At 45.2% G+C, this 12,720-nt stretch overlaps 1 protein-coding gene across 2 annotated transcripts in view; it reads left to right on the forward strand.

Annotated features, from left to right (window-relative positions):
* UEVLD (UEV and lactate/malate dehyrogenase domains) overlaps positions 1 to 12,720 on the forward strand; it is a 573,150-nt gene that overhangs the window by 384,806 nt on the left and 175,624 nt on the right. For both annotated transcript variants that reach the window (XM_069623794.1, XM_069623795.1), the window contains exon 8: positions 5,299 to 5,469. In XM_069623794.1, coding sequence (XP_069479895.1) covers positions 5,299 to 5,469 — 171 coding nt within the window. The remainder of the gene's footprint in view (positions 1 to 5,298; positions 5,470 to 12,720) is intronic.

The raw sequence follows: 12,720 nt of genomic DNA on the forward strand, positions 1-12,720 counted from the left end.
GTAACATGGCTTTCTACTCTGGCCACCTGTGGGCACCAGTAATATGGGATGCAATCCTGAACCCAGAAAGATTTCAGGCATGGTTTGAGGCAGGTCTGGAAAGGGTTAGTCAACTATGGAGTGACGTGACCTTTACTACCAAAAAGGAACTGGAAGGGAAAGTGGGTAGGGGGCCCTCTCAGTTTTCTCCTACCTTCAGTTGAAAGGGGTGCTCACAGGGGGGAAATGGAGGGACGCTATACAGAGAGATCTGACCCCCTTTGAGAAACTCCTTGACAAAAGAACAGAAATTAAGGGTCTGATCTCAGCGATGTATAGGGAATTGGTGATTGCAGGCAAAGGGTCCACCAAACAATTAAGACCCAGGTGTGAAAGTAACATGGGGAGAGGAAGAGACCCGGAGCTGTGCAAAGGGGTCTCGTAGATTTCGATTTCAAGCCTATATCAAACGCATGCCAACAAGCTCCTCCACCATTGGCAATACGACCCCGTTAGGCTCTCAAAGATGTTCCAGACAGCGAGCCCCTACTGTTGGCGCCTATGTGGGGAACGCGCTGATTACTGGCATATGTGGTGGGGATGCACTCGAATAAAAGTGTTCTGGGACTAGGTGCTGGGTTGGATTAGGGACCTGGAGGGGATACACCGGGACATCACGCCCTTTCTCACTCGATTTGGTTTGGAGGAATTAGATGGGGAAATGAGTAGTGTGCGGGGGTTGGCTGTGCCTCTACTGCTCGCAGCTTGGGCCTTCCTAGTCATGACATGGAAGTGTCCCCAGGCCTCGAGCAAGAGAGAATGGCTCAATGTGGCGATGAACATATGCACTATGGAAAGAATTACTGTGGGACTCCATGGGAGGGCGGGTCTGCATGAGAACACCTGGAGGGAATTTATGAATAAACATTTTAATAACAGAGGCAAGGGGTGAGCAGACGCAAAGACCAGGGGAAGAGTGATAAAGTATATGCTACTAGGAGCACAATGACTCGAATCCCCCAAGGGGGACTCCACCAGCCGGTCTATAACCCATGTACAAACAATGACTCTCGATGCGGCTGTGCTTTTACAAATAATGAAGGACAATGTAATCTCTTGTCAATAAGACAACTGAAGGTTTGTTTTCTCAAGTTTGAAGATACTGGTATCCGGGGAGAGGGAGTGGACTGGGTGGAAAGTGGGTGTGGGGGACGATTGTTAAGTTGCCTTGGAGCAAGTTGGTTGTTTCAGTTCTGTGAAAATCTGTAATGAAAAGAAAATTTGAGAAAAAGTTAAATCTGTTTGTGTCTTATGTGAGGTAGGCCTGGTTTCAGAAGGTAGACACAGACACAAATGAACAGTTTTGAAAACTTTCATTTAACTTCAAAGGGGCTGGAGACTTACTAACTGGCCCTATCTGTATAATGGGAGTAGTCTTGACCATCAAATTAAACTAAAGGGTGTCAAAGTCAGTCTGTCAAAATAATAAAGGTGTTCATGTCAAAACCTAATCTTGCCCTCGCTTAATTCTACAATGATAATATGTACAGGGTTAGGTCAAAACAAAAGAGTGAGTCAAACAATATCAGGATGGCAATGGAGTTGAATAACACTCCCTTCCCCAAGCTTGAGTAATAAGAGTTTGTTATGAGCTAGGGTGGCTAGTTCACACAGTTCAATAGGACACAGTTCTTCCAGGCTTCGCTTGCCTGGCTCGGAATTCACACAGTTCAACAGCATACAGTTCACTCATGCTTCCCTTGCCTGCTTTGGTATTAATTTCTCAAAGCACAGTTTTCTCAGGCTTCCCTCGTCTGGTTCGGCATCAACTCAAAATGTTTTGCACTGGGGTTCCCTTCCCCAAGAATTCTACAATACTTCAAAGGTTTACCTGACAGTGACTTTTGCAAACGCACAGTATCTTGCTTGGCCCTGTGCAGTACCACTCTGTTACTAAGGCCATATATACAGTTCAAGCACATCGCATTATACTTCACTTGGTCGTGTACCAGCACTGTCTTTCACAATTCTCCTTGTGGGTCTCAGATCCTCTTCTCAATTCCCGTTACGGGTCCCCAACTCTCTTCTTAATTCCACAAACATAACAGTTCTTATTTCACTTTCGCTCATGCTTCGAGCCCTATGTAATACACAATCTCAAAAAGTCTCTCATTACCCATATAAACATACACACTGCTTTGCCGTCACTTTGTTTCTTATCACATTCTTTCAACAATGCCCAATTGAAGCTTTCATCTTCATTGCGTCTCTCGCCATACGTGTGTCCTCACTTTGCAGCATTGTATTTCACTCATGCCTCGCGCCTTTCACAAACCGGGCTCCCTTCTGCTTTGAACTCACCCACTGTGTTTCTCTTTATCTTTTGCTGTGTGTCGAGGTCAGAGTCTCCTCTGCTGCCGCTCCAACAGTCCCGGGCCTTCTCGCATGCCCTGGGGAAACAAGCACATGTGCCAGGAGTTTGTTTGCTCAAGTGATCAAGCAACCCCCTTCTCGCTTCTTGGAGACACAGCTCCCTCGCCACGCTTTCTGCAGCCTTTTCACCTTTCAGGCCCTCAGCATCTTTGCAATTCGTTCTCCGCTGCCAGATTTAGGGGTACCTAGGTGACGCAGTTTGCTTGCCTGCTCGACCTCCAACTTGTGTTCCTTCTCGGGCTCCAACTCGCTCTCTGTTGCTCCGCCTCTTATACTCGGGGTAGCCGTCAATATGTTTCAAGTGTGCGTGATTATGAATGAGTGCCTGACCCTGCCAGGACCATTACATATTACTAGCGGTAATCTTCCTAATCTCAGTCTTTCTCTTCCTCGTCTCAGTCGTTGGGCTGACCCAGAAAGGATGGGAATTATGGGAGTTGTAGCATCCCATAAAGATAGAGGGAATTTGGGGTAAATAATTGTCGGGAAATCGTGGATACCATGTCTCACCTTTGTGTTTCTTCCCCACTCCCCAAGGTCCCCCTACCCAGGTGATCCTCCCTTGCTTGTCCATCCCCAGGGTCAGGATCCAATACTGATGGCCACCTGAATAAGGGATCCCCGGGGATTGAGTAGTGAAACACCCTCAGGCTTTTCACACTTACTTCATGATGCCTTCACAGCACCCCCTTTACAATCACACCTCGGCCTAGTACCTTAACACGCACTAGAGAAAATGCTCAAATGTTTTTCAGAGTAAAGAGTTGCTATAGTTGCCAGTAACAGTGAACTGGCTCCTATTTGCCCCATCTCTGCATTAGATAACAGCCCAGTCATATTCCGTATGGGACAGGCAGAACAGTCAGAGGGCACTGAACAGGGCAAGGTCGGGGCTGCTTAGTCATATTTATTGATCAGCCAGCTTTTGACCAGTTTTCTGAATGACTGGTACGGCTGTTCGTTTCTGGTGTTAGGAGAAAGCGAGTTCCAGAGTGAGGAGCGGATACCAAGAAGCTTGCAGCTCCAGCTTTTTTGCTGCAGAATCTGGGGGTGGACAGCGAGAGGGGAAAGCAGAAACAAAAACATCCATCTTCTGTAGGTTTGGCAAGATGTGCCGTTTGCTGAAATAAGCACATTTTAAGATGCACAGGAGAAGGAAATAAAATTGGGGTGAAGAAATTTGATGAAAGGAAGACGCAGCGAGTCCTTCCTCTCCAAGGGTCTCATGCTGCGCGTCTCCAGCTTCAAGGCATTTAACTGGTGCATATTCTTCTTCTCGGCTGCTCCCGAACCCGCACAGAGTCGGCTCCAGCATATGCAGGCAAACATGCAGGGGTCTAGTACTGGAGACATCCATGGCCTTCATCCCCAAGGAGGTTCAGGTACTAGGTTCAGTAACCATGGCTGGTCGATTTATCTTGTGCCACAAAGAAAGTGGCACACCTGGTTTGTTGACTTTCCAAGTGCCATCCTGGGACTCTTGGTTCATGACCTTTAGCCACACAGTTATACCCAGTACAGTCATCACATCGAAAGTACCCTCAGGGCCTAGCAATGTACATGGGGTGACCACCACAAATCTGTTAGTGCAGGCCCCCTTTTCCTTCCAGACAAGATCCTTAACGCACCAAAAAGGATCTGCTATACCCAATCTTAACTTCATACATGTCTCACTTGCCTTGGGGTTGATCATAAACCAGCCAAATCTCTGAAACAGGCAGGGGTGCATCACAGGTCTTGCATCATATTCAGCTCACCTCAGTTCAACATTTGTATCTGGTTTCTGCTCCATCCCTTCATTTCTCTATGGAGCTGCATACCCAGTCACCTGATCAAAGAAAGGGACTACCAACTTAAGAATTGATCATATTGCTATCTTCAGAGAAACCCACCCTACAGATGTCTAACAAATTCTGCTCCTTTTACATTACTCCTTGCAAGAGGAGCAGCCTGCTACTTTTATGGAATTACTTGCCTACATTTTGGTGTTGCTGAGATGCACTGGTTAAATAACTGAACCACATCATCACAATAGCAACACCTAGTACATCAACAAGGAAACCTCATATATATATCTCCCAATTTCATGCCTACATCCATTAATTTCATTGTGTTTTACCTACTTTGTAATCTATTATCCTTCAGTGTATGAACATGTATAGTATTCAGAAAAAACTGCTTCTCTTTGACTTAAAATAGAACTCAATATGAAGGTTAAAAGACTTGGACATACAAATCGAGTATTTTCATTGAGTGATATGTTTTAAAAAATGTCTCTAATTTGACTGTTTTCTAAACCAGTGAACTATTTGTTCGGGAAAACTCCAATATTAGGACTTTTTCTCTGTGTTTCCATAGTTCAGGGGTTTGCAACCTGTGGCTCTTCAGATGTTTTGGTCTGCGACCCCCTAATGCCCAACCATTAACTGTGCTGGCATGGGCTGATGGGTGTTGTAGTCTGAATCATTTGGCTAACCAAATGTTGCAGACCCTTGCCATAATTGATAGATCATAGCAGACCTCTGCATACTTGGGGAGCATTGAGATCGTTATTTGCTATTTGAAGATTAATTCAGAGGCTCCTTTTGGGTTATATTAGAATACAGTTCTGATACTTTTCTCTGCATGCATGTTCATAGTTAACTGTATTTGTGGATTGTTTATTTAGGATAATCAATGAGGATGTACCCTGCAAATTATCTTTTTGGCTGTATGTGGTATTATATAAGTTCTCTTTCCACAATAGTTCCGATTTATTTAACTATTAGAAAAAAAATGCTTAATTGGTTGCAGGACCTAAAGAAATTTAGCAGTCCCGTGAGTCATATACATCATGGTCTTAAGAGACATTGTGTAATGTAAAATTTTCCCTATTTTTGTGTGCAGATGTCGCTTCTGCAGCAGGTTCACGAGTGGTTGTGCTCACTGTTAATGCTTGGACCAATGCACAGACCTACCTCAATGTGGTCCAAAGCAACGTTGACCTGTTGCGTGGAATAGTACCAGCTCTTGCCCGTTACTGTCAACACAGTGTTTTTCTTGTTGCATCTCAGCCAGGTACGTACTGCTGTTCTCCACATTCTCTGCATTCTAAAGCTATATTAGAGCTGACAATCTTGTGTATCATGGTGGATTACAAATAAACAAGCGTGGTCACATGAAAATGTTCCTCACAATAAAAAAATTAAAAAACGAGATTCTGAAAGTCATCTAAAAATGCAATGGATCTTGGAACTAATGTCTTATCAGTGCAGCAAAGACAAGTCATTTTACAATCTTTTGATTTGTTAGCCTGGTAAATGCACCTGCTGCTGCGTAACATGTTGGTGTGCCAGAGAGAATATACAACATAAATAAAAATACGTATTTGTAAACCGTCATTAGGCAGAAGGATTGAACTATTTGGTTGAGGTGATATATTAGAGAGTTCATAATGTTGATCCAAAAGAAAACAAGTCGATACCTTAATAAGGTTAACAAAGCCGCTTTCTTGGAATATCTCCACTTCCTCAAGCAGAGATGAGATGAAGCATTTGAAAAACATCACAACATTACAGCTTACATAGCCCCTCCTGCAAATACCCTGTGTTCTGTGCCTGTCTGTACCGATTTGTAGTTCTCACAAAGGTATTGGGTGTTCAATTCCCCCCCAAATTGCAATCTTCAAGTTCTAAATCGTACAATGTGTTAAGTGGGGCTGGGGTTAGTGAAACTGAATAACAGGGAAAAGAAACAAAAAAACAGCCCACCCTTTTAGTGTGCTCTCTGGGAGGCAGAAGGGGTTGATCGGGTGTCAGTCATTGATGGGCAGTTCAGTTGAAACTCTGTATGTCAGGCTTGTCCCTTTACAAGATCAGTGGTAGCACAATCATCAACTTATCAGGCTTTGTGCCAAACACCACATTCGCATTGTGTTACATTACAATTAAGAGGAAAGGGTGGGGTTTGACTAGGGACAAGGACCCTGACAAGTCTCTGGGAAGCTTTTCAGCAGGGGCACCTTGAGGGCAGGTGGGGATGGGTTGGAGAGAATCTGGCATTGCCTTAGAGAGGCTGGTGGGGCTGCTGCATTGGCAGTTGAATGTCTATGAGCTGCATTGGAAGAAATGATGGAAAGGTTCTGGTCTTGATGTTGTGATTCCTGTATCTCTGATGTGTGTGAGAAACCGAAGGGTGTTCTACCATGTAAACCCCGAGAATACCCTATAAAGGTGGCCAGGGAAGGGCCATCGCTTTTGGATCCCAATCCTGGGGTGGACAAGCGAGGGAGGATCACCCGGGTAGGGGAGGCCGGGTAAACATCAGGAGAATACCTAGGAGAGATGCAGTATTCTAATGGGATAATAGGTGAAGAGGTCCCAGAAGGCTTTATGGGTTATGCAGGTACCATTACCACTAACCCCAGAGAGAGACAAACCAATTATCCCAGAACAACCCTGGGGAAAGGGGAAAGCAAGGCAAGACAAAGGCATGATCTTAATGCCAATGCTTCTTTGTTTTTCCTAGGTTCAGGTAATGGAAAGGGTTATACAGGCCTAGGGTCGCAGGGCCTGCTGGTAAAGAAAGGGAATAAGTTGATACAGAAAGAATTGCCTTTTTTGTCTACCAAACTAGGGCCAGGGGATCGCCCCCTTTCTTTTACCAATCACCTTATAATGAGACGGCCAATAAATGTCAATTCCCATCTCAACCCGTCTCCTTTCCCCATTTCCACCAAATACTGAGATGAGGAAGAGGCAACTAAAATCAGTAAAGATTGCCCATAGGAATAACATGGGGAAAGTAAGGACAAGCTACCCTAGAAAGAACTCAAGTTGTCCCTCTAATGGAGTCAGACAGGGTCGGGCAGTTATTGTGATCATTTACACCTGACTCCACTTGACTGGTTTTTTCACTATAAAAGGTGTGGTTTTACACAGATGGATGAACGAGCTGGAGAGGCATTTTGGATCAGAGAAGCCACGAAGCTGGGAGCTGCAGGAAGGAGGATCCGGAGGAAAGCAGTGTGCTGCAACGCTGGCCCGGTGTGTATGGAGGGCTGCAGCGTGGCTGGACTGGAGAGCTGTGTCTCCTGAGAGCTGGACCGAGGCACCTCCCTGCTGTCAGAGTCTGTGTCATTGCTCGTTCCCATGGGCTGTGTGCCGGGCCCTAGAGTGTCTGAGTGGCAGGTGGTAAGACCCTGACCTCGACCCAAAGCATCCCGCAGAAACCGTTCGCCAGTATCACGCTATCCAGGGAGTTTTGTATGACAGAGAGAGAAACTCGGGGAGCGTGCGGATGGCTGCAGCGGGAAAGCGAGGAAAAGCAAGATTGGTAAAACATCATGAAGCGTAAAGCAAGAAGAAGAAAGTAGAAAGAGAGAAAGCAAGTGAAAGAAAGTAACAGAAGAGAAACAGTGCGAGCGGCGCAGAAATAAGAAGACAAAGTAAAGTGATTTGAAAGAAATGGCAAGCGGCCCACATGAAAAATTTAAAGCAAACAAGAAGCAAAGTAAGAGGAGAGTGCAAGGGTGCACAAAAAAGTCAAGGGAGGGCAAGGGTCCTGCAAGGAAAGTAAGACAAGGTGTGAGTTTGCACAGAGAAGTAAAGTGACAGTTTAAAGGTGCCAGGACGCACAGCAAAGGAAAAGAAGTGCAAGTGATCACGGTCATAGACAGAAGTGAGTGAAATAGAAGGGTGCAAGAAGCACAATAAAGCAGGAAGGTGCAAGAGGCACAGAAGAAGTATAAAGTGGAGTATAGAGGGAAAAAGAATATTGCAAGTGTGCACCCCAAAGTGAAAGGAATAAAAGGCAATGTAAGCTGGCCCAAAAAAGCCACGTGAAAATAAAAGGCACCAAGAAAAAGTGCAAGTCAGAAACAAAGATAGGGGCAAAGGGTCGGAGAGGTCACGGTAAGGAAAAGCAAAAAGCCTGGCGTGTTCAAAAGCCTCTGATTCTACCCTTTGAAAAGAATGTTTGTAAAAAAAGCTATTACTAAGGAAAAGGCATATCCTGACTAGCTGAATTTGTGTTTGGAACTAGAAGGGGCCTAAGCTTGGGGAAGGGCACTCTGAGAAAACTACAAGGAACTGTGATCTATTTTGTTTTCTGTTGAAAGTTGGGAGAGGCCTGTGCTTGGGGAAGGGAACCCTGAGAGGCCTACTCACGAAAATACGTCTTGTTCCGTATTGAAAGCTGTAAGTGGACTTAGCTTGGGGAAGAGAACCTGAAGAGGCCCGGCTAGGTTGGAAATGTATTGATTTGTTTTATAGTGGTGAAAGGACTGAAGTGTGGGGGAAGGGAACCCAGAGAAGATTAAAAGAGAACTGTAATACATTTCTTTCGAGGTGCTTGAACCTTGTATAAGTTGAAGCTCGGGGAGGGGTGAAGGGAACACCAAGGAACTCAAAGACACTAAAGCTATTTGAATGTATTGCAAGGACCCTGTGGTGAATGCCTTACAAGCAGTCCTGTTTGATTGAACTCATTTTGGCAAGCTTATAACCACACCTGGCAAGAAAGCCACTGGAAACCAATCCTGGTTTTCCTATTTTTCTGTTAAACCACTACTTTTCATTTTTTGACATGAGACCCCCTAACACATTTTTGTATAAAGTGAGGGCAAGCATAGGTTCGTTCAGACACAGGCAGACTTTATTTGGACTTCCAAACATTGACGGTCCGGAGCATCATTTCAGGGATACATCCCTTTAGAGTTAGGATTAGTTGGGTATTACACCAACACTAAAATTTTGAATACAAGTTTTGAAATCTTACTTTCTGAGTCTGTGTCTCTCTTGTCACCATGCCTGTCTCACAGTGGGAAAAGTGAAAGACTGTTAGTTGGAATAGTGATTCATGAAACAAAACCGCATTGTCTGTTCAAGCCCCCTGCCAGTTTATTGAAAATGTGCATGCATTTGAAGTCATAGGTGTTGCTGGCCTTGTCAGTCCTTAAATTACTCCAGCGTACAGCAAACCTGAGATAATCTGGGGTATGATTAGATTCTGAAAGATGCTCACCCACTGGACTCTCGTCGGTTGGTACATCGCTTCACACTTTGACGATGGAGGTTCATGCGTTTATGTACAGGTTGATTAGTTTCTCCAACATAGTAGCCATGTCTGGGACATTTCATGCACATAATCAAGTAAACAATATTGCTGGATGCACTGGGTGGAAGCTGTCACTCTTGAAGTAGCTGGCACAGTCAGTTGGTTTGCGATATACTGTGGTCTGTAGCTGGCTATCCTTTTATAGTTATGATGGTGTCGATGAAATTGACTTTTTTCAGGGGTTTCGCAGAGTTTGAGGTTGAGGGTTGTGTGGAATTAATTAAATCTTCTATGCGAGTTTCGGAGGTCCAGGTTCCCCGCAGTCCAGTTCAGGCGGATGTCACCGATGTAGCGCAGATATCTCAAAGGTCTGCTGTCACAGGTGCCAAGGAAATCTGTCCCTAACTGTGACATGAATACATTTGCATACTGTGGCACCATTCGAGTGTCCATGGCGTCCCCATCATTTGGAGATAAGTATCAGTACCAATTGTGAAATAGTTGTGGGTCAGGATGAATTCTATGAACTTGCTTATAGTGTCGGCAAGTGGGTTTTCATCGCCAAGCACATTCTTACATGCCTCAGTGCCATCGATGTGCGGAATGTTTGCGTAGAGTGACTCCACAGCCATGGTTGCCAGTAATGTGCCCCTTGAGAGGGGACCTATATCATCCAGTTTGTTGAGTAAATCAGTGGTGTCCTGGACCTAGCTTGGTGTCACTCTTACCAGTGGCTTCAAGATGTTTTCGACCCAGTGAGAGATATTTTCAGTCAGAGTGCCTGACCCAGAGATGATTGGGAATCCAGGGTTCTTTTCTTTGTGTATTTTGTGGAGCATGTAGCAAGAACCAGGCATTGGGTTATCTGGTACAAGGCCCTGAATGTCTTTCTAGAAGTCATTCAGAAGTTTCTTGATGACCTCATTGAGAACTTTTTTAGTATTGTTTCGTCGGGTCTTCCTGAAGCTTTTTGTAATATCTTTTGTCAGGAAGTTGTCTGTGTGCCTCCTGCACATAGTCACATGTGTACATTATGACAACTGCTCCTCCTTTGCTTGCCGGTTTGATTGTAATACTCTTGTTGTTCAGAGATTTTATAGCCCCCCTTTCTGGAGGTGTCATGTTATAGGAATGTTATTGCTCTATGTCTGAAGTGTTCAATGTATCAATCCAGTTTTGTGTTGCGCCCAATGTCCAGAGACTAGTTGGTGTTTCGTTTTCTGGCTTGGTTTGTGTCCCAATTATTGATAATTTCATTGCTGTCCTGGCTGTTGTCTGTGTTGTCATGAAGAAATTCCTTTAATCTGAGTCGTCTGAAAAAGGCCTCAAGATTGCTGCACAGTTCTATTTTGTCAATGGGTTTAGAGGGGCAGAATTACAGCCCTCTTGACAGCACTGAATTGTTACGCTCACCTGGTTCCACGGGGGTGCCACCCAGCAGTTGGGGTTCAGGTGTCCCTCCTTGCGATGCCCAGATGCGACCAGCGGATAAGTTCTGCCTGAAATACAGTTAAGCGGTGTTCAGGGCTGGGCAGCCGGAGTAAATAGCCTCCCACCTCCAAGTAGATCTGCGGCCCTTCTGGAATTCTCACCTTGTTTTAGATGTTGGCGAGTTCTCTGTTCTGCTGTCTTGGCAGGGGTGCGTTGTGCTTGGTGGGCAACGGCGATCGAGTTGCTTCATTGATGCCAGCCCATCTTCAGTCTTTTAGGTAGGACTTATTGCTGTGAATATTGCTGTCCTTGCATGCCTTTTGAACTATGTCTTTTGCTTCCTTAGGTACACGGAAGTCCACTATGTGGCAAGGGGGAATCTGTGTTTCGCCAGGAAGTATGGGCGTTTTGGAGTGCCTTGATGCGGTGAGTAGGCGCTATGCGCTGCGCTTAAGATGCCTTGCCTTTGCTAACCTGTTATCTTTTCTTCTTCACAGGTCGCGGTACTCGGCCGGAGTATGAAATTTCCAAAGTGACGCTGATCGAGGAGTGGCTGGTGAGGTAAGCCTTTCAGCAAGGTTTGTAATGTTTAATGCCCTTTTTCTCTTACAGGGCCGTCGATCCGAGGAGCGCTGGTTCCAGGATGATGATCAGGAGAGCTGCGGATTGCTGGCGATAAAGTTCAGGTAAGCTGTTGTCTTTTCTCACGATGTCTTTTCCTTTTTCTGCAGGCGCTGTTATTCCGAGGTTCATGGCTGGAGATGAACACGGTGAGCATTACGTTGCAGAAATGCAAACTAACGCAAAGCGTGTCAGTCCATTCGGGTGTGGTTTAAATAGCTTAAGAAAGAAGTCCAGGTAAAATAGTCCCAATGGTACCACACCCAAAACACTATACTGCAAGCCTGGTTTCAAGGAGCCAGGTTATGTGGATGCTTCCACATTGACTGGCATTAACAAAAAGTAGTTCCCAAGCACAAGTCCATATTCAAACATGAGCCTGGCGCCAAGAAGGCCTAGGCTGCGAATTCTTGGGCTTAGTGGTGACTGGGGTCAAGACTCTCCCTGGCCCATAGGCTGGCCAGGGGGTCTTTGGAGTGTGGGTCGTGACATGAATGTTCTGCTTTGTTGGGATATAATCTGAGAGGTTGACAACACAGAACTTTTGTTCGAGCATGTCAGCTTTCTCTGTCCACACATTGTCAGGAGCTGCTGCACTGTTTCTCACTCTATGTCCAAACACAAGCTTCTTCCTCTTATTGTTCAGTATGGTCAAGCTAAACCAAGCAGGCACAGTGTCTGAAGAAATCCCAACGCTCAGAGGGGTAAAACAGGGCTGCCCGCTGACTCCGGCCCTGTTCATCTCTTTTCTTGGAGACCTCAAAGAAAGCACCAGCAGTATAAAATCTTTTCCGCCAAAAATAGGCGAGACTTCTGTGGCCCGTCTACTATACGCAGATGACATCATCCTTCTTGATCAGACCGAAATTGGCCTTCAAAGACAGCTTGACAAACTGGCCAAATACATCTCAAAAAAACTTAGAGATAAACAAAGGGAAAACAAAAATCCTGATTTTCGGACAACCTCCAAAAAAGAACTAAAAAATCTTCAGATGGCACATTGAAAACTCGACCATAGAAGTAGTGAAGTTCTTTAAATACCTGGGTGTGGTGATGGACAGCTCAAAGTCTGAGACATCGATGCAAAGCCATCTGTGGGATAAGGTCTGAAAACTCACCACCCAGGCGAAAATAATTGACAGGAAATATGGCTGTTTTTCGCTTCTACCAGCCATAAAATTCTACAAAGGAAAAGTAGTTCCGAGCTTGGCATACGGATGT

Source organism: Ambystoma mexicanum, chromosome 11 (assembly GCF_040938575.1).
Source record: "Ambystoma mexicanum isolate Mex_15411 chromosome 11, UKY_AmexF1_1, whole genome shotgun sequence".
Taxonomy (NCBI): domain Eukaryota; kingdom Metazoa; phylum Chordata; class Amphibia; order Caudata; family Ambystomatidae; genus Ambystoma; species Ambystoma mexicanum.